The sequence below is a fragment of the Diorhabda carinulata genome, chromosome X (genome assembly GCF_026250575.1).
Source record: "Diorhabda carinulata isolate Delta chromosome X, icDioCari1.1, whole genome shotgun sequence".
In the NCBI taxonomy this organism is placed as follows: Eukaryota; Metazoa; Arthropoda; class Insecta; order Coleoptera; family Chrysomelidae; genus Diorhabda; species Diorhabda carinulata.
Genome location: NC_079472.1, coordinates 28,802,031 through 28,829,688, shown reverse-complemented (window position 1 = coordinate 28,829,688; position 27,658 = coordinate 28,802,031). Strand labels below are relative to the sequence as shown.

At 32.4% G+C, this 27,658-nt stretch overlaps 1 protein-coding gene across 4 annotated transcripts in view; it reads right to left on the bottom strand.

Moving 5' to 3' along the window:
- Positions 1-994: 994 nt before the first annotated feature.
- LOC130901063 (uncharacterized) overlaps positions 995-27,658 on the bottom strand; it is a 64,476-nt gene continuing 37,812 nt past the window's right edge. For 3 of the 4 annotated variants that reach the window (XM_057812141.1, XM_057812142.1, XM_057812145.1), the window contains 7 exons: positions 21,937-22,011; positions 19,612-19,748; positions 19,409-19,549; positions 16,333-16,537; positions 16,127-16,278; positions 15,723-15,944; positions 12,146-12,557 (listed from right to left, as the gene is read on the bottom strand). In XM_057812141.1, the coding sequence (XP_057668124.1) occupies positions 12,378-12,557; positions 15,723-15,944; positions 16,127-16,278; positions 16,333-16,537; positions 19,409-19,549; positions 19,612-19,748; positions 21,937-22,011 (1,112 nt within the window). In that variant the 3' untranslated portion in view covers positions 12,146-12,377. Of the gene's footprint in view, positions 5,074-12,145; positions 12,558-15,722; positions 15,945-16,126; positions 16,279-16,332; positions 16,538-19,408; positions 19,550-19,611; positions 19,749-21,936; positions 22,012-27,658 lie in introns of those variants that run through there. The other variant, XM_057812144.1, reaches the window with a different exon arrangement.

Below are 27,658 nucleotides of genomic sequence, written 5' to 3'. Positions count from 1 at the left end.
TCACAAGAACAATTACCAGCTGTTAGAAACGAGCTCGTCACGCAACACTTCATTTGCAAAAGACGAACCCAACTCAACCAACGACACCACTAAGATTATCAAGATTTGGTAGAACAATTAAACCTATAAATAGAGTTGATCTTTAATAATACCTAAATCAGTAATTACAATATTATTTTCATGGTATTTGAAAATTAATATTCTGAATCAAAATGTAAGTTTAAAAAGCAATGTTGTTATTTTATAAAGAAAGGGAGATGTAAAGTATAGACACCTAGTGTAAAACTTGTACATCAATTAAAACACTAATATAGTTTATTTACAATATATGGAATGCTGTCATTACTAAAGTCATTAAAGGTTAGAAAGTGTCATATTACACACCTCGATGCTTCGCGTCTTGGTTAACTATATCTAAAATCTCGGCAGTAATGAAATTTTTCCCATCTCGATGTGTAATATACTATTTCGTATGTCACATCAGAAGCCTTATTATTTTCTTAAAAATCATAGTAAAAACAATAATTCAACGTTACACTTAATTACACTAAAAAACTGACAACAATATACGCTACGTTTGAAAAATTGCAGAGACTCGTAAACCGTTTTATTATAGTCTTGGAGCTACGGACTGAAGTTTAATACAAATGGAATTGATTGAGCAGTCATCCTGAAATGACGATGTTTGGCGTGCGGTATCTACGCAGACACCCACTGGCTTCAAGGTCAACTTAAGATTTGCTACTACTTATTTCTTTAACCTTGTACTGATGTTTTGTTTATTTCTCTAGTAACTCCAAACGAAACCTTTGTGATAACCCCACATTAATATGTGTCGGTGAATCAAAGTAAAACAATGACCCCATAACTCCAATACATCTTGATTGTACCACGACCGCTTACTAATCATAGTTCGTTCTGCGAAATGTACACATACTTTTCGATTTTTCTTAATACTATTCCTGGTTTTTTAAAGAAATTAGGAAAATAATAATTAACACACATAAAAATTATTTTATTTCCAATACAGCTACCTTATTGGTTACTTGTTTGTATAAACAGTAATAAATTATTAATAACAAACTTCAATAGAATTATATTTGATAATACACTACGTAGGATTTTATTATTTAGAGTCAAATTTTCGAAAATTTCAATCTAACATTTAACATTCTTTAACAAGAAAAGCGTTTCTTTAAATGTTATATTAGAAATTTTTGAAAAACATCAGTACATTGTATATTTACGCTAAAGTAAAAAACTTCTTCAACTTTCATTCATTTTATCAAAATATTATTTGCGTTGTCCAATGTATACACTGCATCCAAAGGTTTAAAACCACATTAAAACAATATAATTATCTATCAATTAGTATTTTTAGACAGGTGAAAAAATCTAATTTTAAATCAGAAGAGACCTAAAATTAAAACGATTTAGAAACATAAACATATCAAAATGTCTAAGAAATAAGAAATTGCAGATATCTAAAGAAGTCATACTTTCATTCACTTTTAAGTTATTGGACAATAAACATGTAATTGAACAATAAACATGTATTTTTCAAACACGTGGCTTTAGAGCCAAGTGGTGGAGCAGTAATATTGTTATGATGTGGTAATAACTACCTAATTGCTTTGATTTTGTTTCCCATCGATCAATAATAATCATTATTTAGCTTCTAAAAACACCACACTCCGACTTATCATTACATTACATGGGTTTGTTCACCAACAATCTAACTTCTGCAATGAAGACGTCTTAAAATGGGAAATGCACGAGCAGTGAAGCAAGTAAAGTGCGTTCTATCATCGTTGTATTATATAATGACGGAAAATCCAAACGTGAGATTGCTTTAAATATGAAGTTGTCGAAGACTTGTGTTTATGGTAACATAACTCGATACCGGAAGACAGGCAGTTTTCAAGATCGTCCAGATCAGGAACGTCGAGAGCTACCACGTCAAGTAAAGATAATTTCATTGTTGTTACCAGCAAGCGAAATAGACGCTCAACACACCAGAAATCCGCGATGAAGTAAAAACCCGAGCTAAACCTTTATCATTGACTACAGTGAAACGGCGAGTGACTGAAATTGGACTGAAGAAGATTTTAAGAGTTTTTTGAACCGATGAATCCAAGTTTGAGCTATTCCGGTTCAAAACAAAGAATTTACGTGCAACGTAGCGTTTTAAAAAAGAATATGTCAGACTGTGGATAATAAACAGTACAAAAAAAATTTAGAACAAAATGTTGTTCCATCGGGTTTGCGATTAATTGCGAATGGATTCATTTTCCAATGGGACAAATCATTTAAAGTTCCAAATTATGGAGAGGATATTTGGAAGAGAAAGATGCACAAGGGGTGTTAATAAACATGGTTTGACCTCCTTAGAACCCGGATCTCAATTCCATTGATTTTTTATAGCTTGATAGGAACGTCCGTAGTTGCGGTCCATCCTCACGAGAAGCAATATTTCAAAAGACAGAAGTATTATTTGATGAAAAATCAGATTTGCCTATAGCCTTTTTTAGTATAGATTCCTAATATTTCTTTACGCTTATCAAGTATATTGTATGTCAAAAAGTGTTTTATTTGATGATATAACAGATAAATTAAATAGTTAGTGTTTTATTGAAGTTTTATTCGATTTTCCTACTTTAATTAATATGTCTCAAACTTTTGGTCTGCAGGGTATATCCTTTTCAATAGTCCACTTCCTCTTTTGTGTCTTTGGAACAGTTATACAAAAACTAGTACGTTGTAAACTGTCCGACTAATGATTATGACTCATTAATAGTACCAGATGACATCATTTTGTCGCCAATGTACGTCAAATGGCCCTTCTATTATAAGTTATTAAGTAGCCTATACAATTGACAGTTGATTATCCTTTTGAGAAAGTTTTCTCGAATTCCCTCAGTGTTCCTCATTTTTCAGTTAAACATGTTTTAAAACTTTAATATTGTAAGGTTCAGTGATGTAGCTCTTAGATTTGAGATACCCCCCTAGAAAAAATTTGAAAGGTATCAGATCCGAGGTAACAATTCGGTTGAACCTCGTCCAACAAAAACCCTTCTAACAGCCAGTCGAATCTTGAAATTCTGGATTTATTAAACGCGTATTTGATATCGCGTTGTGACGATTACGTCATTTATCATCACTAGTAGATCAGTTTCCAACCGCTTATATCCAGTTTCTAGTATCACTAGTTTATGTATGACCCTAAAGTTACGAAGGAGATGAGACTTTTGTAGAGCATTATACAAGTTAAGTGGTGTTACCAAATAGTTGATAAAATAATGTGAAATATTTTCTAACTCAGTGATTGAACGTATTCATGCAAGGATTTCATGTTTCATAAACAGAAACAAGAAATTATTCACTCATTCAATATTTTCATGATCCGGCACTAATTTTATATGAGAAGCTCACGATTTTAAATAAGAGTGACTCTCAAATGTAATGAAATTGTTAAGTGTTTAACATTATCGTAACTTTTATATAATTAAATTTTTCCTTGCAATATTTTTCAATTTGTTATACTGACTATACAAACGTTTATTACTGTACATTTTGTAATATACAGAGTGAGTTTTATGTATGGAGCGCCTCAATCATCTTGGGAATGGCTTGTACGATTTTTATAAATTTTTGTGTACGAGGGTCTTGTGATACGCCCGGTACTATGGTGGTATTTACATTGTTGTCATATCTTTCCTTTTTCCGGAAAATTAATGAACTTTGTTAAACTATTTTTCGCTTTTAGAAATTCTTAAGAAATACTTATTATTTTTCATCTATACCCAAATGCCATAATTTCGGAGTTTACAGTATCTCCACCAAAGTTTCTATAAATATACTGAAAGAACAAGCCAAGAAACAAAAATTGATATTTTCTTATATCAATTATAAGGCCACAATTAGTTTAAAAAAAAACTAAAAAAATGTAAAAAATCCCTTGATACAGATATTTTCGATGGTTTTCATAATTTTACGCTTAAAAGATATTTTCTAGTTTGGAGGTAACGAGAAAAATCTCAACGTATCAAAAAATGTCCGTTGAAAGGGACCAAATAAAGGTGGCGCTTTAGTTGCAAACGTAAAGATTTTAAAAACAGCGCCAGAAACTTTTAGAGTAGGATAGTAAATTAAATTTTTATTTGAAGTTATACAAAACTATTAATATATGAATCCATCCAAAAATTTTACATAAAATATGGATGGTAATAAACAATAACATGTATACCAACATTTTTTTTTAATTTAGTTAATATAATATTCGGACTCGACCATGATTGTTAGATACTGTCGAACACTTTTTTCAAAAATGTCGGTAAATACATTATTTCATATTACCATTCATTTAATTCTATACAATTTCCATTATATAATTGAATGCACTGTAAATAAGTTTCGAATTCAAAATATTATGGTGTCAATCAACTGATAATATTTTTGTACGTTCCTCGTGTAAAATTTTCTTCATTCATTTTTTTTATTTATTCTGTATAGAATCAAGCTTTAACTCATTCTATTGCCGTTGAAAGAGTACAAAAGTATGGTTTCTCTATAGAAAAAAAAAGATAAAATCCTTTTTTTGATATCCAAAAAAATCATCTCTAGATAATCTGCTAATCATAAAACTATAAGATGTTTGGTATGTAATTATAGTTTTCTATAAGTTCTTTATAATTATACATTGACCCAATTTGATATTTTTATCATTTGCATTCAAACATCATTTACAAAAATTATCCTTAAAGTTACTTGTTCCATTAAATCATCATAGCAGTTTAAAATTTAGTCTTAAATATAAACTCGCTTGTATAGAAATCGGCCCACTGTAAACTTTTGATTAAATTATTGCGTTTGTAACAGAAGTTTGCATATAATTCGTTTTTTATAATCTAAATAGTATTCAAGTGTGTTACTTTGAATACTACACCGCAAAAAGCCGCCTAATTTATTGCTTTAATAGGAAATGCACTTGGTCAGCGAGCTTTTGCTAGACCCGCGTAGCGTTTTGAAGAGTGTCCCAGCGTTATGAGGAGACTGGATCTTTTCATAGGCGACCTGGAACAAGTAGAAGGCGATTTACAACCGCTCGTGACGACTACTTTACAACATTAAGAAATCGTCACCGGATGCCGTTCAAGTGCAACGATAGCTCCATGAGGAGAGAGGAGTGACTATTAGTCAAAGGAGAGTAAGACGAAAAATGTAGGAAAATAATATAACCTCTAAAACACCTGCGATTGGTCCAAAACTTACTCCAGCTCATCGGCAAGCACACCTGCGTTTTGTCGAGGATCATCTGAATTAGACGTTGGAATAATGGGGATCTGTTCTGCTCTCAGATGAGACCAAAATATGCCTCCTTGGTAGCCACCGAACAAGGAAGAAGTACCGAAGACCAAGAGAGCGAGTTGCATATTGCTGCTTTGAGAAGCGGAGTGCTTATGGAGGTGGTTCCTACATGATCTGGAGTGCGATCTCTATAGGAGCATAAACCGATCCTGTGTTCATTGATAGAGGCGACCGTGTTCATGGAAGAAGAGGTTTAACAGCTGATAGATATATATCGAGGAGATTTTGGCAATTCATATGGTACCTTACGTCGACAGCTACAGTCAACTGTATGCTGTACTGGATCCAGGATCCTGACCTAAATCTGATAAAACATTTATGAGATGATCTAAAAAGAAGAATTCGAACTAGACTTCCTACCCCAAACTCGAGATGTCAGAGGAGGTCATATCCATTATTAAGAAATTAAGTTTTAAATTGTCAATAACCCTATTTATGTTAATAATTAGAAAGCTTAATGCATTAATTTCACTATATGTTAAACATAGGAAGTCGAAATAAGTTTTCATAAATTTATACTCACAGCATATTGAATTGTCTTTCGAACAGCATCTGTTTTTATCCGACGAATAATTTAAAAAGAAATATAGTTAAAGTCAAAAGTTTAGAGTGTGCCGATTTCTGTGCACGCAAGTATATATTGTAAAATTGAATAGCGTATAATAAGAAAGATTTTTTTTATTTGAGGTTCATTACTTAATTATTTGTATCAAAGGCTCTTCCAAGCTTACTGATTATTGTTATTAAAATAACTTACCATTCTTTTTAGCCGTTTATGTCGTTTTTCTAAATTGAAAGCACATAAGTAGTTGAAATTTTGAAAACTGTATTTTTCTCAAGTACTCAAGTAAAATATTAAACTTTTTCAACCCAGCTTATTTCACTCTGTTTTTAATTGCTAAATTCATATGGTTTTCACTTACTACATACAATAAGTTCCTGTTTACAGATGGACACTTTTTCAACATTTCTACCATAAGAGGTGCTCCTCCTTACTTCTACCCCTCTATAATTTGTAGCTCTTTTCCTAACCCAAATCTTCAAAATTGATTTGTTTTAGATATCGAAATATTATCGTATAAAATTACTGCGGATAATCTATTACTTTACTATATGTGTATAAAAATATATAGGTGATGGTATCTAATACAAAATTTTATATTACTTACAAATACTTCGCATGTATTTCAAATTGAACGTATTTGTGAGTAATATAGGTATCTTAATAATTAATTTAATATTAATTCAGTTGATTTCATATCACTGAGACTTACCGAGATTAAACCAACTAAAATACAGGTTGTCCAGGTAATCTAATTCGGTAAGTTGGTTATAACACCGTTAAAAACGTCAAAGGATGGCAATATAAAAATTATAAGTTATTTTTTGAAACATAAACTACTTCAAATCAATGTTTACAGTACTCAATTTCTAATTAAATTACTGGCCACCCTGTATACTTTTATTCTAAATTATTAATATTATCCTTCTCCCATTAATAAACAATAATTTTTTCAAATACCAATAAATTTGAAAAAATAATTAGTTTTTCAAAAAGTCTTTTTTTATCACACAACGTCGTGAAATACACACCATGTCAAAGGTCTTTGACCCTTTGTATGTAGATTAAAGCTAGTTATTTTACTTATTACTTTTAAAAGTATTGATGTATCTACAATTGTTGATATTTATATTTTCAGTAAAGTGACAATTCTTCTCAATTTTATAAATAACATTTCCAATAAACAAGATACAACTGGAACATATTTGAAAAAGTTAAAAAAAATCTAACGCTTACAAGTGATTTGCCATATATTAAACTGAGTCCAAGTAACACACAGCATACTTTTTTTATAGCCGAAATATCATATAACTGCTGTGTGAGAAATATTATAGCCCAATACCATAACTAGTTTAATTAATAAAAATTACTGTTTGCAAACAATTTTCGGAAGCTGAATGGTGCTCACGATAGTTAGAAACATGTTTGTACATTATTTAAATAGCTCTCATTCATCTGAATAGGATCATTTTATTCGATAATATTATTGAAATGGTCAAAACATTAACAAAAGAACAATTATATAGAGCTACTGTAGCTCTTTTCTAGCTGTTATACAAGGCGTCAGTCGGCGTTGTGTTACAGCCACGTAAACATGTCCGCCATTATTATGGTCCCACCAAGTGTGAATTGCGAAGTGTTAATCGTTTTTTACAGGCTGCAGGACATAGTGCTACAGAAAATCATCGGAAAATGAGTGCGTGAATGTTCTCGAAAGTTTAAAGATGGCCGTAATGATGTGCATGATGAAGGAGACCAAGGACGCAAATCTGTCGTTTCAAATGGCCTGGTTCAACTAGTTGACAGAATGGTTAAACCACAAATTCACCATTACTGAATCTCCAGAAGTTTCAAACCAATGAGGACCTTCAAACCCACGTCAAGGGCTACTAGAATTCATTGGCAGCAACTCTCTTTGTAGAGGGTATTGAAAAGCTCGTCCACAGTTATGAGAAACGTCTCAATCTCTTCGGTAATTATGTCGAAAAGTAACCGTAAGGGTACCAATCTTTTGGTGATAAAATTATTGTTATATTTGAATTTGGCTTTTATTTATTCTGTTATTTTCATAAGCCACTACTCAGTAATCATATTATATCAGTAATGTCTATTTTACCACTTTTTACTTATCATTTGAGAGAGTTACCGGTTTAAAAGTTTTATAATAAGGTGAATAATATAATAATCGATAACTTTGTCATTTTTCTCGATCATGGCGTCTCTAGAACAAATATTATTGAGCATGAAACATTATTAAAGATCATTCTTTTACCATAATTTATCAACAAAATCCACTTTACTGTGAAACCTCTCTAAGATAATTCTGAAAAAGTCGACGCCCCATTGAATGCAAATTCAATTCTTTCCAAAAATGAGCTAGTTCTGAACAAGTAAAAAATGATTATCATGAAAATAGTATGATAATCAACTTGTACAAAGGATTCAATGATCATAGTGCCATTTAAGTCTCCTTACCGACCTGTTAACTAAATCAATTACTAAGAATAACGTAATAATGACCACATATTAAGTCGTTCACATTGTCTAAGGGATATTTAGAAGTAGGTAATAAAACTTATACATATTATTTTACTGTTAAGTAATTTTTAATGATGGAACAAGTAACAATTTTGATTGATTATTATATTATTTTCATGATAATCATCTGACTTGTTCATAACTAGCCCATTTCCAGGAAATTTGTCATTGATGCTGATAAAAGTCATAAAAAGTTTAATTTTCTTTTTTCTTATATGAATAGTTGAATTTGCATACATTCAATGGAAGTCGTCTTTTTTGAAATTATTTAAATAGGTTTCACAATAAAGTGGATTTTATTGGTAAATTTTGTTAAAAGAACAATCCTGAATAATGTTTCATAATTAATATTTATTTTACAGATACCAAGATGCACTTGATTGAGAAAAATGACAAAGTTATGGATTATTATATTATTAAACTTACATGCACCTTATATAGCTTTTAAATCGGCAACTCTGTCAAATGATAAAGAAAAAGTGGTAAAATAGAATTCTTTAATGATGTAATTACTGAGTAGTAGCTTATGAGAATAACAAAATAGATTTATAGTTATTTTATAAGAGCCAGAAAAGAGTTCTCTTTAGTGCTACAGTAGCTGTATACAACACCAGCCGGGTTATACGTTATTTATTTTTATTGCTTTTATACCTAGAAATAAGATTTAGAACAAAAAATACTTCCGAATTTATTTTTATGAGTATAAAGTGCATAAAAAATCTACAAACAGATGATTTATTAAAGCATATAAAAAATGAACCCTTTCAAAATGGAGTTAAGAAATTTAAAAATGAATTTTTTTAATTTTTCTGTGATGTTCGGTAGAAGTTTCTCTTATCAACCCCCAAATATAATCTCTCATCATTCCTTAAGTATACTGGTATTGGTAGTCTCTCAAATTCCGCTGTGCCTTGATGGAAACGTTCCCCTTTTTCTTCCGAATATTCTACATCCCGTGATAGAAAAATTCGTGATCATGTCAGTGATCAGTTCTTCGTACTTTTCAGCTCTATGGTTTCCAAGAAAATCTTGAACTACTACCTTAAAACAGATCCAGGCTGAGTAACTCTACAAAAATATTACAATTCATAAGGCCAACAAAGATTCCAGCTTTACTTTTCGCCTTTGAGAGCTTTGGAAAAGAGTTTTCCAATATTTGAAAGTTTTAGACTCATGATTAATACCCGATTACACAATAAATTTACTCGGCCCCATACTAGATGAGAACATTAGTAGCAATAGCAGAATGTTTTTGGAAGTTTAAGATTTTAACGTGACCGGCATTACCTACTGACTATTCCCCTATCTTACTTTAAAATGGTCCTATCCAGATGAACAACAGCTATTTAAATAATGTATAAACGTGTTTCTAACTATTTTGAGTACCATTCAGCTTCCGAAAATTTTTTGTAAACGGTTATTTTCCGTTGATAAAAGTAGTTGTGCTACTTGGGTATAATTTTTATTTTAACATTTAAACTAATGTGTCAAGCGACCGCTACCCACAACTGTGCTCGAATATTAACGATTAATTCAACGCTTTTGTGTTAACGTTCCTTTGGAGCGTTTTAGTCAGAGATCTTACAGATTAAGTAGGTGGAAGAACTAGTTGCTGAAGTAAAAAAAAGCAAGTGTTTTTTTATTTTTAAATAGATAAAACCACAGATACCGAGGATTACGTAAATCTAATGTGTTTAATCAGATATATTGACAAGCAAATTTTATGTTTTTTAAAAGACTACCGACAAGAGCAACCTCAGATGATATGGCTACCGATGATTTTGTCATTAGTCATGGTATTGATTGGATTAAGTTTTTTGAGCTAACTTTTTACCGAATTATGCAATGAAATTGGGAGTAAACATAAACCCTTTTGTATTGTCATTCACGAGGGCTTTAAAAAGGAAACATTTAAAACGTTTGTTTCAGCTAAGAGACGAAGCCTTATATATATATATATCTGGAAGAACAACCATCATCTAAACAAGATGCCATTTCAGGATAGATTCCTCGATTTCGAGCGGTTAATGAACCTAACTACTAACTCTAATTATTTGAGCGACATATTTGCTACATTCACTGTGAATTGAATTTGCAAAGCGTTGTATAAATTGAGAAAATGGCTCTATGAAAACAATAATTTTCAAAAAGAAATTTTGAATCTTTTGAAACATAATATACAGTTATTGAAATCCATTCAAACTACGATAAAAAAGATTTACATTTTTAAACACTATCAGTTTCAATTTAATAATATCTATCTGTCGATAACTAAAAGAAAGAAATGCGACAGTGATCTCAAATAAATGTTTGAAACTGTACAACTAATTAATTTTTAATTGCACTATCAAAAGCAATATCCAAACGCAACCGAAAAAGCATGCGAAAATGCAATTTTTTTGGTTCTGAACTGCTTCGTTGTCAACATTGGTGTACTTAATGGTATAAATATCAAACCAGACTGGATATCAAACCTAATTTGAAAACAAAATTTACTCTATTTACTTTAAGTTTTAACTGAAAATAAGTCTTTCATTATTTATGTTTTTTTTATATAATTATTTAGCAGTTTTTGTGTATAAAATAATGAAATAAATAGCGAATTTTTATTTTTATCAAAAAATAATTTCTGTTTAATATATGAGTATTAATTTATAACGTGGGTAATTATAAATCTCACACCGGGTCGCAGTAAAAAAAAGTTTATTTCAAATAAAGTGATTGGATACATCGGTCATATTTTGGTGTTGTCAAACAAAGATTTTATTTTAATTTTCATAGAGAATTGATTGTTCTGAGCGCTTATTTCATTGAAATGAATTTATTTCACCAAAAAAAAAAACGAAATAAAACACCACGACTAATAAAAATTTTGATGTAAATAAAGCAATATTTGCCCCCTAAGACAATATGGTGATTGGTTGCGACGTCATCCCTGAGATGGTTATTATTTTTTTGATAATGGTTTATACTGGCAATATCGCAACTCAATACTACTCACAACTACTATCCTTGTTTTGTTTGTTTTTTTTTAATTAATTATTAAGTACAAACCTATTGATACTAATGCCAATAGGGAGACGGTACTAAAGAAAATAAATAACCTGCGGACTTTTTACAAGAAAGAACGCAACAAAGTAAGCGCTATATCGTCTGATACATAGATGAATATTGTTGGATTAATGATTCTAAAAACTGTGTCTTAAAAACTTATTGATGGTAGTAAAATAGTTATCCTATCATTATGACCAAAGCAAGTTGTGGGCAAAAAACATTTTTTGCAAATTAGTTTTTGTAAAGTCACAATAATCAGCGAATTCCAAAACTTTTATTCGACATTATTGTCTATTATAATATGATTATTTTAAAAATGGGACGCAGCTGAAGGTGGCAGAATCATTAATATTTTTTATTTTTACCGTATTTCAACTCCTTTCATAATAATAGTAGAACTACTATAATAGATAAGGCTTCAAGAGATCAGGCTAACGTGTGATCATTACAATGTATGAAATAAGAAGCAGAAAACAGTTGTATTTTTGCGAACAAATGAAGAACTACGATTTAGTTTGTATGTAATCGTATCATGACACTTTGAAATATATATATATATATATATATATATATATATATATATATATATATAATGAAAAAAACAACGAAAATTATCGAGTACAATAATTTTCTGTTAAAACAAAATAGCTTATAAAGTGTCAAAAATAACAACAAATATGCTATTAATAACAACTAACCATTATTTTTTCTCTAAATTCTTTCTAAACAAATTTTGTCAATTTTTTTTATTCAGGTAAGGATGTTTTCTAACTGCTTTTTTGGCTTTTTGTCTAATTACTATTTCAAAAACGACATCAACAAATTTATTAGCATTAATCAGACTTCCCCAATTTATTCAAAATGTCTCCTCTTCTTCTTGTAATCTCAAAATGTCGGATTTGTTCAAGAAATAGTACGTTGGTTGTCTTCCCTTAAGATCCTTCACAACCCTTGCGGCACCAGCTTCAATGAGGACTCGACTAATAGTCTCCATTTTCTCGACGCCCATCGCGTAATGGAGAGCAGTTCTTTCCAACTAAAGGCAAAAATTGATATCAGTATTACCACATCAGTAGTAAGAGCTAATAATTTTATGAACGCATTGCTCATATAGAAGTGAATTCAATTTAGCATATACAATACACTCGAATAATATGGAGAGGATTTCGAAGACGACCGTCTAGCTGCCACAATCGTCGGAGAATGGGATTATGATAGATCCCATACTTAATAAACAAAAAAAGTGTGGTAAACGATACAAAGGTATCTATGTACTACCTCTTTATTGTTATCTAGGTATTAAGAAAGTAATATCCAATAGAATACAGCATCAAAGAAGTGGCAGTTTCTCAAAAAAGAATTTTATTTAGCTAAAAAATGACTAAGAATCATTCTAACGAATCAAATATTGCCGTTATTTTGAGCAGTCTATTTTTAAAGTGACCTGAATTCACCTGTCAATTGTTACTGGTTAACTTAATGTACTTCAAATTATATATGAATAAAGTCTCCAGCTGTTTATTTTCAAAATTCCTTTATATTCAAATTTATTGATAATATATTATAGCATCGATGAAACTTATTCTAATTAATTAGTATTTGGATAATTGAATTAAATGAACCAGGGCTTGTTCTCTCCTTTTTTTGACTAGTCGCACATAAAAATGTTGATAATAATTGATATTTGTTGTTTCCAAACTGTGTTGTATTCTACGTGGGATGCCTGAAAAGTTTGCGATCTAACAAATAAAGGAGACATTTTTTTCCATAATTATTTTTATTTTTCAACACAGTTTCCTTTTAGATAATTTTTCCAGCGATCCTCTAATCTTTTAACCCTCCCAAATAATAGTTGCCATCTATATCCTCACAATAATATGTGACTACGTAAGTAATAACGTCTGGTCTAATGAAAAAAAAGTCTCTGGGGGCCAGATTTTATGGAAACGGTGAGTGATTACACAATTCGAAGTACAATTCCTGAAGGTTAGACTGGTTGATAACCAAAGTGTAAGGAAATGCTTTGTCCTGTTGGACTAGCAATTTCTTTTTCTTTATATACGCCCGCAGTTTGCAGTATCTTCCTCTACTTTATCAACTAATGACGCACAATACCCTCCTGTTGATGTTTTATCTTTTTCAAGATAGTCATGAACAAAATCCCATGTCTTTTTCGGAGCAGATTGTTCCTTTGTAATCCACTGTTTTTTCATTTCATGATCCAAGTTTTATCTATAGTTATCAATCGACACCAAAAACCGATATATTTTGCTTAAACCGCGTTAATAAGGGCTGGAAAATGCTCATTAAAATGCGATTTGATCAAAAGTGACAAATGCGGAGCTCAACGTTCGAATAGCTTATGCATGCCTATTTCTTCGGTCATTATATGCTGCATGGGCTCTTTTAAAGCGACGGTCATCCAGTACCATCTCGATAATCAATTTTTTCTTTTTACAACCACTTACTTGTACGATTGTCACACAGGCACTAAACTTTAAAAATAATTGAAATTTAAGTGAGAATATCTCAATGCACGCGCAAATATATTTCCCACATTATATGTTCTAACAAATTTAAGTTGGGATCGGTAACTTTTCAGGCAACCTTTGTATCCCAACGTCAGCCTTCATGTCTGAATTTTAAAGGGTTAGATATTTTATGCTTTTGATATCATTTCTCTATCTTGAGCTAGTCTAAATAACTGTCCTGCTTCTCTTATCACAGTCCATTCTCTAATATTCTTTTTTGTTTTTGTTTTGTTTTAGAACAGTTAATATTTAGACCCATCTCTCTTCCCTCTTGTCAATGGCGTTTAAAAGGCATTGCAGTCCATACAAGTCGTCACACAGTACAACTGTATCATCTGCGTATCTGATTGTCTTTTTAAATTTACCGTTGATTTTTACTCCATAAGATAAGTTGTGTCTAGCTTGCTTAAAGATTTTATCTGAATACAAATTAAACAGAAGAAATGGGAGTGTGCAACCTTGTCTGACTCCTCTTAAGATTTTACATCCTTCTGTCGATTTTCCGTTGATTCGAACGTCCGCTCTTTGGCGCCAATATAATTTCAGCTATGAACTCCTTTTTCCCTTAATATATTTATTAACTTGATACGTGTTTTGCATCTAAACTTTAGTTTCGTATCGTAAAATTCAAACCCATTTGAGATTGCCTAGAGAAATTAAACGAGCTAGGCAAGAAAAATGAAATAATCCTACAATGCATTTCGGGACACATTGGAGCGAGGGGAAATAAAATAGCTAAAGCAGGGGGCAGACAAGCCCTTCATAGGACTCGAACCTTTCTGTGGTATCAGCTACAGAACAATCAATAAAGCATTGGAAAACAAGGTAGGTAGGAACAAAACCACTTATTGGAACAACCTACAGAGGCTGAGCATGTCTTCTGGGAAACTATAACCAGAGTAGATCTGCTGAATGTATCAACCTAAGTAAGAACAATCTACGAATACTAACAGGAGTTCTATCGGGGCACTGTCGCCTCAACAAACATCTGAAGCCTCTAAGCTCAGCATATATTCAGCTTGCAGATTTTGTTACACAGAGGACGAAATCTCTATCCATATTCTCTCTAAGTGTGAAACACCAATCAACCCCAGAGCACTACACCTGGGTGCGTATGATATAGAAGACGAAGATCTCTGGCAATTAAAGCCATCACACATTCTAGACTTTTTTTAAAAAAAGGGATTGATGGATCAGCTGTAAACACTGGGATTTCTAGTAGCGCAGCAAAAAGATCCTTTGGGTCGCTGTATATGAGACCCCAAATCCATACATACATACATCTTACATAACACCCATTTTCTATAGAAAATGCGCCCGCTAAATTCGAATATGAATACCACATTTTGCCTTCAGTATACCATTAGAAAACATTTATTTAATTCTCTTACTTACCATTGAACTCCTATACTGAAATCTGATGCTGAAAATATGATGCTTAAAACTTCTTTCCAGCGAAGTTTGAATAGAACGTATCTACGTAAGTATTTGATATTGTAGACAAAATCTATTTGATACACTTAATAATGAATAACAAAATCGATGGTAAGAGATATTGGTGCAGAAGATTGTGACAGACACACACAGAATGGCACAATACAAAAAGAATTTATTGCAGTTGTAACCAATGTATTATAAGAAGGTAGCATGAGAAGAAAATGGATACTTACATTATCTCCTAGTTTCAAGGTTTCACGGAAGGTGTTGGCCAAATAATCAACAATTTCTTCTTGTTGACACAATACAGCGATGTGTAGTGTACATCTTCCGTAACTATTTTTACCAATTGCTAATAGTTTGCCGCTGCCTGTATCATTTTCGTCAGCTAGAAGAGCGGTTACGTCATTGATCGAACCCTGACGGATAGCATGATGAACTCTTTCACGTTTTTCCTACAAAATAAAATGATTATATTAATTAGATTAACCACATCCCATTATTGTCCTTGAGAATAATATTTCTACGTATATAAGCGTCAAATAATAATATATTTGAATCATATTCACATTCAGTTGCTTTTTTACAATAGCAATGTCGATTTATTGGTTAGGTTAGAATTAAATCTTGTTCTTACCTCAAAAGCTAGAATTGACTGCAAAAATGAAACTGTATCGGGCTGATTTGCTTTAGAAACCGCTTCAACTATAGGCACATCATCGCTATCAACTATATCGGTTATGTGGTCGTAACCATCCAATAACAACTCAACCAATTTATCGGTGTCTCCTAAAAATCAACACATTTATTTATGTTTATTTTGTTTGTATGGTCACCAATTACCTTTCGTAGCAATATACAAGACGTATCTATCAATTTCTTCTGTATTATCTGGGATGTTTGCTTGGATACTTATATCTCTAGCAGTTCTATATAATTCATCTCTGTAGGCAACATTAATTTCTGTTTCTTGCAAAAGTTGAAAAAAGGCATTACGACCATGCGATCTTGCGGCGGCAAAATGTAGCATACTCTGGCCATGTTCATCCTAATAAACTTAATATTAACATTTGGATTCTACAGAGGGTCTCATAAGTAAGTCGGTTTTCATATGTTAAAACTGTTATGCCTCAATTTAAACATGTAAGTTGTTTACGCTAGTCTCTTATTCTATGAATAGTACAATTGCCAAAAATAGGGAATTCGAGTATTGTAAAGATATTATTAGGAACAAAAGTTTAAAGCAGCAAGGAAAATATGTGAAATTGAATGGGTAGAAACAATTAAACCGCGAACGGCACAGCCTTCGTTTAATCGTTTTAATAATGTACAGCGCCATTTAAAATAATTTGGTAAGATCTATAAAAGTGCCAAATAATTACGCGAGATACAAGCGAAACGTAGAGTAAAGGCGTGTAAACAGCTCCTTGTCCTGCCGACAGATGATCATTTAATTATGCGCATTGTTACTTGCGACGAAAAATGGGTTTATCTAAACAACCTGAACATGTCATATCAGTGGTTAGAAAAAGGACAATTACCAGAACTCGAAGCAAAGACAGGTGATCGAACGGAATGCCTTGCTGTGGGTCTGGAGGAATCATGATGGTTTAGTGTATGCGAACTGTTAATGCCGAGGTATATAGTGGACAGCTGATGCCAATGTATGAGGCCTCATCGGAGAAATAACCGAAAGTGGCTTACAACAAGACAATGCCAAACCTCATACTGTGAAAGTAACGCGGAATAGGATCGAAGAACTTGGGGTATTGAACTCCTATTACATCCAGCATTTAGTCCGGACCTTGCACCGTCAGATTACTATTTACTTAGATTCATGGCGAAATTTTTGCGTAGGGAAAATTTGGATGCAAAGGAGGTTGAAATAGCAGTGCGATAATTTTTTACATTTAATTCCAAAGAATCCTTTACCAATGTCTCAAAGAGCTTGCTGGGTCAAAACCATAGAATACGATGGGCTAGACTTCGAATTTAAGGCTCATTTTTGTATGATTATTTAATAAAAGTGAACATTGGAAACCGACATTATTTATGACATCCTCTATATTACGAATGAATAATAATAATTCATTGTATTAGTGCTTTAACAGCATCTTATTTTTGCCTATGCCTAATTTTCAGTTAAACGCAACCGACAAACACATACACAATAACTCAAAGGTCTCTGAAAGGAAGGAAGAGATTCGAGAGAACGAATTTCATACTGAACAAGTACTTGAAAGAACTCAGAGAGCAATTTCAGTATATGCACGAAAAGCTGATGCAAAGGTAAATGAACGAACCAATACTTTTAATATATGTTACGATGTTAGGATTATCTTTTACTGTGCTTACAACCGTATACTACCAATCATTTGAAACTAATCGATAAGACAGCTTCAAATTTTTATCAGCTTGCAGAGAACCGATGAAGAATTAGGACAAAAAGAAACTGGGGAGGCTCCAATTCGGTGAAATTGTGATGAAAGGCTGGGGAAAAAATATTTTATTACTCAACATATTCTCCTCTTAATTGGATACATTTACTGCAGCGAACCTGCAACGTCTTTAGACCTTTAAAAAATGTTTCTTCTTGCTCTTCAAAGCAGACCTCCACAGCTTTTATTAGGACGGGATGATAGTCGGACGGACCCAAATCTGATGGATAAGGGGGGTGTTTCAAACCCTAAATCACGAATTTTTTGCTAATCAACGTGAGATTTGTGTGCAGGGGCGTTGTCATGCAAAAATAAAACACGTTTGGATAGATTTCCGCGTCTTTTCTCTGTAATTTTTTCCCGTAGAGTGGTCAGTAATATCGAATAGTAATCTCCAATTATTGTTCTACCCTTATCCAAAAAATCATCATCAATCATGATTACTCTATGGCAATCCCAAAAAACTAAAGCAAGAACTTTTCCGGTAGATTTTTGGACACGAAACTAAACTTCTTAGGTCTTGGAGAATCAGAGTGTCGCCATTCCATCGATTGTTGCTTTGTTTCTGGGTGGTAGAAATGTACCCAAGTCTTATCCACAGTAACAAATCGGTTTATGAAGTCTACATCGTTTTCAAATCGAGCACAGATCGAACGCTATGCTTCTACCCTTGCACGCTATTGGTCAACATTCAAACATTTGGGGATCCATTTCCATATCCAGGATATTAAGCATATCTTCGTAAATCTGCTTACCTCTTAACCCTTTTAAATACAGGTACTTGATAATGGCTCGATACTCCAATTTTTCGATTTTCACATTTTCGGTGGACATCTTTTTTCTTTTAATTTATTGCGTTACTCTGGTTTACTTATTGACGTCAAACTTTACACTGACACTTCTAATAAGTTATTGTTCGTTGTTATGGTAACGCAATATTTTGTTTATACATGGAACTGGTCTGGGCTAACTAGATATCAATACATCCTGATATAATAATAAACAGATAAACTAGAGAAGCCTCTTACAAGTAACGAACAGGGTACTCCATCGAGGCTATCGTTTAACTATGCTTGATTTCTAACTAAAGAGACATATTTAGATCATGAAAAACTTTTATATTCGAATAATCTCGCATCCAAATTAATTTTTATGTTTCTACCTTATTAGTTTCCAAACACACTACGGCTCTAGGTCGTATAAGAAAAAAGTAGAAAGAACACCCCGAAAACTAAAATTAAAAAATAACAATTGACTCTGATATATAGTGTATTATTTTCAATTTTATTTTTTATTACTTATTGTGGCCATCTATTTTTTATTGCATTGAGGTAAAAGAGAAAGCGAAATGCATGCTAAAGGAGCTAATAAAAGAAGCCCTGCTTGCATGAATTGGAGATTCTTATGGATTCAAAATAAAATACTTTACAGTCCCTCATATAAATAAAAATAAGTGGCAAAGATTTTTTATAATTGCTCACTCGGCTAGTGGGGTTGAATGCAGATTCATCATCTTTGTTATCTTCATCAGGCTCCACAGTAACAACATCTATTGTTGCAGGGACAACATTATTGTTTCCTTCATCATTTGGAACACCATTTATGTTTTGTTGAACTTCTTCCTGAAATAAAATTTGTAATATTTCCATTCTTACATTCCGTTATTGTGTTATTATCATAGTACCTGAACTTTTCCTCTGGACTTTATATTGTTTCTGTTATTTGCGAAATTGTAAAGGTACTGAGCTAGGTAGGCGATAGGATCTTCTGGACGTTTATTGGCAACTTCAGTTAATCCTTTTATTAAAGGATCTCCTAAAGCTAAAAGAGGTTGAAATGAAATAAAACTGATACATCTTATGAATGTAACACTTACAAGCTTTTAGCAAATTATTCCTAAATAACTTAAGTCTTTACAATGAAGACGATGTTCAAAATTTTTGCGAGAAATTGATTTTATATGTTACAAAAAATATTCTGTTTGACTTTTTTGATAGAATACTCATTTTATGAGTATGAGAAAACTTTGTACTCTTTATAGCGTAATTAGGCAACAAATGGAAATATCAAAACCTTAGAAAATGGAATATTATACAGATGGAAGAAATACAATACAAAAAATAACGACATAATAGGAAGCAAGGAGGCGATTTAAGATACTGTAGACTAAGAATAATTTACATAAACTAACTAATGAATGCGATTACCAATGACCATTCGATAACACAAATGAAGAACTACAAAAGAGAATGAGGAAGTGGAGTAAAGAAATAATACAATACAGATAAAAATAGTTAAAATATCAAACTTACCAAAAGAAATAACTGTGCAAAAACAAAAACAGGAGAAGGAGGGCATAAACAAGCTAAAATATCTAGACACAATTGCCAGCCCAGATACCAGAATTAACGAGGAGATATCCAGTAGGGTGAACAAAATGTACAGAAAACGAAAATCGGACTACTATTGATGATGATATACGGTTGTGAATCCTAAGTACTAACCAAGCAGAAATAGTAGGGTGAAGGAATAATATAAAGTGAAAAACGAAACTATTAATCATGAATTAAACGTAGTGAATGCGGTGCAAAAAATTCAACAACAACAGCTGAAATTAGTAAAGATGATATGAGAAACGAAAATAAACAAAAAAAAAGAGAAGAGGCAGACCCAGTAGGAAATGGGAAACAGCAATAGCAAATAACTTGGTTAGGTTAGGTGACAGGAAGTAAAATATAGAACAAAGTTGAGTAGATATATTACAATAGCAAATCTAATAATAATTGATCAATTGTTATCGAAAACTAATAATAAAGTTCCCATTTTTGCTATTTTCTTTATTTAATAGAAGATAAAGGGTGGGCGAAAAAAATGTATATTTAATATAGGTACTATTAAACTATCTCGTAGACAACTAAGAAATTTTAATATCTATTGGCTCTATTCTAGGTGTAATATCATACCGAAGTTGTTATTTGGAATACATTTCTTTAGTAATAATATCATAAAATCAGTTGGTAACCAATTTAGGATCGCTGTAATACGCATGCTTGTTTACAGTACGTCCCGGAATCTGATTCATGAACAAAGCTATTAGTAAAAATAGTTTCTTGTATGCAGCAAAATTAATTGGTTTCCTTCCATGATCGCCTGTCGTCGACGACTACGAACCAGTTGCCCCGATTAACTTGTCAATATGTGAGTGCTGCCTAGGTACGACTGTTTTTCTAGGATTTTTTAGTCGGTGCTATTATTTTTTCTTTCGCCATTTTCCAACAACTAACTGCTTTGGAATAACAGATGACTATTTCGCAGAACATAGCAACTGATTCATTTAATACATATAAGTAATACTCCTGAATTGTCAGTTTGTATAAGTGGAAGGTGTTCCGACTAAGTGAAACAATTAGTGTATCATTCTCTCTCTCCTCCGGGCGCTTCAGTTAGTTCCACGCATCTTTTGCGCGCATGAAGCATGCGCAGTATGGATAAAGTGTCCCGAACGAGAGAGAAAATGAATATTGTCGACACCGTAACGTATAAACGTTTTACCCATAAGTATTACTTATATGATTTGATATCTGCAAATCTATGATCTCAAAGACAGAGCCTATACATTTTAGACCGTGAAGGCGTTTCTTTGAAAGGAAATTTCACAAAATTTAAATAAAAATGGTGAGTATTTTAAATTGATTATTAATTGATGGTATTTTTTACAGTTTTCTTCTTTTACATTGGTAAAATGTCATTCATTGTCCACGTTCTTGAAGTAACCCTAGCTGTATGAATTTTTTATCTTGCTAATTTAACAACAATAATATTGACAGTTTTCTCTAGCGTCATCCATTTTTTCTATTTCATCTCTAAATGAAGAAAAACATAATTATTATGGCGAATCCGTTACTCGGTCTTAGTCGTCGGCGACTGTGGAAGAAAACGTGGCATAAAGATTGATCGTCAGGCGGTACAAATTTATCCGATTAGCTAGTTATAACACGTGATTACTCACATGAAGCTAAATATCGGCCTTCTTCGGTAGCAAAAAACGGCATATCAACATGTCCATTTTCTGCAGCTACCTTTTCTGAAACCAAGGAAATGCCAGTATAAAAATTATTATATTGGATGAAGCAATTTAAATGTGATAAAAATACGGCTAGGTGATTCTAAAAACACGATTTCTTCATATATAAGCTGCCGATGGACGTACACAAGAAACGAAATCACAAGTGGTGGAAGAGAAAAAACATTCAATTCTGTGCTACAAAGTTTTTTACACGTTGTACACACATTGCTTGAAGGAGTAAGTTAATTTTCACAGATTACTGACCTATTTTAAAAACTCCATCCGTTTTGGTGTCGTACGTAGAGAAAAAATAATGTGAAATACTTTGGCTTTATTTACATACATTGTTTGTTCAAATAAAAAAATTACTTACATAAAGTGGAAACTATTTAGGCACTTTGAGATAATTTCTTTTTCTTAAATATATTTAAAAACATCGTTGCTATATGTAGAGAATTGGACATTGCAAGATCTTTTTCTAATTGTATTATATTAGCTACCGCCATGGTGAAATCTTCAAAGCTCTGAAGCTCGGTGATGCCCAAACATTGTTGATTACCAGTACGAATTACGTCACCAGTACTAGTATTTCGATGGTAAGTAAGTCCTCTCACAACACACAAGTGTTTCAGGTTATCCGGCTCTTTGATCAATTGCGGAAATCTTAATGTTACGTTGAAATGTAGAGTATTTCCGATAGCAGAAGGTCTTGCAGATAAATATCCGAACTTATCATCGAATATAAAATCCAGCTTGTCTTCCAATACGACAGCGAGTCTGGATATCCTCGAATATACTTGACCCACGTTTCCAGGATGAGAAGAATCAGTTCTTGTTATGATTCTAATATGATCTAACACATTAATCCATACGGCTAAGTTAGCACTATTACTGATAAATACTCCTCTTCCATATGGCCAATATTTTCCGTGTAGTCTATCAGAGTCCGGTAAATTCCACAAGGGTATAAGTAAACCATTACTGGCTAAGAGAATTTTCACTTCTGATGGTTCCTCTAAGATTTCGTTCATGGTATAATAAGTCCCACTACCTTTAATATCGATTTCATTTTCGGGTGTTAAAGGATAAAGAGCCTTAGCAACTTCTTTACTCATCAATACTGTTGTAATTATACGTTCTACAACTTCTAGTTGACTTGTACCCAACGATTTCGGTAAATCGAAATCTTCTAGGTTTCTAGTAGTTTCTAAAGTACCTGATAAAATATTTTTACCTTGTGGGTCAAGATCTCTGTTAATATCAATGTTAGAATTTTCCTTCGTGTCATTAAAATTAATTCTAGGCTGATCGGGGAAGTCATTATTAATATTAAGATGATTGTAGTCTTTTATAATCGGATCTAAAAATTCCTTAAAAACGTAGTAGCAATCAAAATCAGGTATGGTGATTCCCATAGGAAAATCTTGTCCTATCGCAGTTCTAAAGTTAAGATCTGTAGGAAGTTTCTTAACGCTAGGCCAAATAATGTCGTACAAGTTATTATCTAATTTGGTAATTCGTAACTTCACAGAATCGAAGATATTTTTCTTGAGGTGTTTACTTAGTAAAAAACCTGCTTTAGTAGCTGAAGTTACCGAATTTGAGGATATCGCTGATGTAGTAGAACCTCTTCTGCTTTGTAATAAGTGATAACATCGTTCTAAGACCGCAATCATATCTTCATCATCCAAATTTTTCTTTGCAGAATGTGTATCGTTGGCAACTACAGTTGAAAGAAATTTTTAACGTAACTCTAATACATGCAGCAGTCTAACACACATTATATGCATTGATATATGTACGAGGTACAGTCAAAATAAAAACGATCTTTTTTCTATATATCAAAAAATAGGTATATTGATTGATTGGTTGAAATTTGATGTAACATCTTTTGAATGGCTACTAAGACGCAAGATTTCGGAATAGATTTAATAGCTGATTTTTCCTGTTCACATACTAAATAATATTTTTAGAAAAAAAAAAAGAATGACCAGAAATCATATTTTGCAACGAATCTAATTATTTGGGATAATTTAATTAATTTAACAACTTTTATTTTCATTTACAATAAGTCAATACAGTTGAGGGTCATTAATTCGAGGCTCAAGAGAATGTATTACTATGATGCATTCAAATAGCTTCTTAATATCTTTCTGTAATTCTCGAAGAGGTAATCAAACACGTTGTCATTTGACGAAATCTTTTCATCAAATTCTCTAATTAAGTGTGTGTCAAACAGAAATTTTTATCATCTACCTGTCCTCGTTTCAGTCGATTCAGTTGATTGGTAAGAACAACAACAACTCTTTTATTATAATAAACTTGAGCTGACACAAGTAACAAGTAACTCACATACTATTAATCAAAGTAAAAAATAATCAGTTAATAATTTATAACACGTAACACTTGGTCAATAAATTATTTTAATGGAATAAAATGTAAAGGTTCATTACACTACATTAGGAATTGTCAAGAGTTTAAAATATCACGAAATTCCGAAATTATAAAATCAAAAGGTTAGAGGAATATTTGTAATGTATTTGTAATACATAATGGTTATTAACTATAGAAATTGTCTGTTCTTCTTCGATCTTATTCTGCGTAACATTCACGGTATCTAGTTTAGCATTGTCTTGTTGTTAGATAATATGCTGTCGATTAATTACATTCAGCTATTTCCCTGATAAAACCTCATAAATTCGCATTATCTGTCCATTATATACCTTTCATAGCTCGACCATCTGGAATGATTCTGAAGTACATTAAACGTTCATAATTCAACCAGACTCACAAGACTTACCGCTCGACTCGACCTCGCTTTGCAAAGGTTTCCGGCATTTATTTCTTTTCTGTATTCGGGTTGTTTAGACAACTTATATTTTTCATCGCAAGTAACAATAATAGAACGATCATCATTCGGCAGAGCAAGGAAGCAAGGAGTTGTTTAATCACCTCTATTCGCCGTTTCGCTTGAATATCGGTTAATTTGTGTAGCACTATTCAACAACTTTTATACCTAATGATTTTAAACGGCGATGTATCGTATCTTTAGAACGTCCAAGGGAGTTCAAGCGTTAAATCTCCACTATTAAACGACTAAACCAACGCTATGCCGTTAGCTCATTAACTGTGTCTTACCCTTCAATTTCACATATTTATCTTGCTACCACTTTTGTTTCCAATGTCTTAACAATACACGGATTTCTTATTTATTGCACTCCATACTATCAGTAGAACCTCGATAATTCAAACCTCGGTAACTTAAAAACCCTTATAACTTCAAAAAAAAATATGTTCCCTTCCCATCAGAGCCCAAAACCTCTATAACTTAAAATAATTAATCTCTGTATTGGCCCTCAGTAACTTAAAGAAATGTTTCCACAACCTCTACAACATAAAATTGTTTGTCAATGAGTCATTTTGAAAGAGTGTGCAGTTAACGTAAACAATACATATGTCACCTATTGTTTGCTTCTTCGAAATTCTTTAAAGCTTTGCGGCGGTTAGCCTTAAGACAACGGCTTACTTGGATCATAAGTTTTTGATCATTGTCCTGAAAACATCGCTTTACCTACTGTGTGATAAAACTGGCTTAAAATGAGTTCAAAAAGAAAACTTAGAACACTCACACACGCTGATAAATTAAAATCTATAGAAGCAGTGAAAATGGATTGAAAAGGAAAGAAGTTGCTGCTCAATCTGGGATACATTATCAATCATTATTAAAAAAGAAGCTGGAATCTTGAAGAAACAAGAATCAGGAGATAGTCTTCAATGTAAAAGTCGAAAAATTGCCGAATTCTCTAATTTAGAACAATGTCTGTTTACGTGGTTCAAACAGTGTCGAAACAGAATCATCAGTGTTAGTGGACCCATACTGAAAGAAAAAGCTGAAGAGTTCGCTAATTCGCTGAAAATAAAAAATTGTAAAGCCAGCAATGGCTAGTTAGAGAATTTTAAGAAACGACATGATTTAACCTTTAAGAAAATGTGCGGAGAACGTGCGAGCGTAAGCAAATCAGTCTGCTAAGAATGGAAATCTGAATTACATAATTTAGTGAATGATTATGATCCCAATGATGTTTTTAACGCTGACGAAACGGGTCTATTTTTCAAATGTCTTCCGGACAAAACATTAACATTCAAAAATGAAAAATATCACAGGAAAGCACAGCAAAGAACGACTTACGATTCTGCTTTGGGCAAATTCTACGGGCACAGAAAAATTGAAACCTTTAATTATAGGCAAGTCAACAAAACCTCAGTGCTTTGCAGGCCTAAAATCACTACCCATGTATTATGAAGCCAATAAAAAGGCATGGATGACAGCCGAACATTATAAAAAATGGGAGATTAACATAAATAAGTAAATGATAACTTCAAATAGAAAAATTATTCTGTTTATCGACAACTGCACAACACACGGGGATATACCACCATCAAAGGCAGTCAAAGTATAATTTCTTCCACGAAACACAACATCACAACTTCAACCGTATAATTAAAAATTTTAAAACATTATACAGAAAAGAAGTTGTTAGAAAAATGCTGATATGGAGCAAAATACGATCATGTCATATCAACGAGGATGGTGAACAAAGCTTGGCGAAACGTAACACCCCTTGCAGTAAAAAACTGCTTTAGAACCTGTGGTTTCTCTTCAGAACCTCAAGAAATCATTGAAGAAGAAGATAATCTTGTGCTTGAAGAATGAAATAAGCACATGTCTGGGTCAAACATTAATTTTGAAGACTTTGTTACTTGCGATGATGAAGAAGTTACAACAGGGACCTTAACAGAGGAAGAAATATTATAATCAGTAAACAACTGCATTGAAAGTGATAAAGACGATAATTTTAACGACGAGCCACAAACTTCATCTACGAGCGTATCAATCAACAAAGCGAAAAGAGCTTTAACGACTATAAGATCATTTATAGAGCAGTATAGCAACATAAAAGATAATGTATTCTCTTCTCTATTTGTCATTGAAAATCAAATCGATTTAGAAACTGTGAATTATTTAAAACAAAAGAAAATTACAGACTTTTTTAAGTAGACTAAACCTTTAATTGTTGTTTTATTTTTATGTAACGTGTGGAATGTAAATAAATTTTATTGAACCAATCCTTCTGACGCATTCGAGTAAAAATAGGAACAAGGGTACATACATACATATGTACATACCTCCCTCTATATTAACCTACCCCTAACATAGACCCTTGATAACTTAAAACCTCTATAACTTAAAATATTTTGTGTTTCCCTTGGACTTTAACTTATAGAGGTTCTACTTATAAAAGCGTACTGCGCCGTCAATAAACAAAGAGAGAACCATTAAAAGGAAATAAAGCAATTTTACTCTTCATAGAATTGGAGATTAGCCTCAACAAGTTAGGACAAGTTGAAATTGAAGCGTATGCATTTTAACATATGAAAACCGATATTATTTATGAGACACCCTCTGTATTATGTATTAATCATTTTGGAAAAAGTTTGTAGTATCAGTGTTATTTTTTGTCAGAAGTTTTGTGTGTTGAAGGCGGCTCTTGCTCTCTTTGATAACACCTCTTCTAAAGACTTTTATGTGTTATCTTTATCGTTACTTTATTCAATTGTATCTTTAGAAGATGAAATTTCGCCAGCATTAGAAAACCCCAGTTAG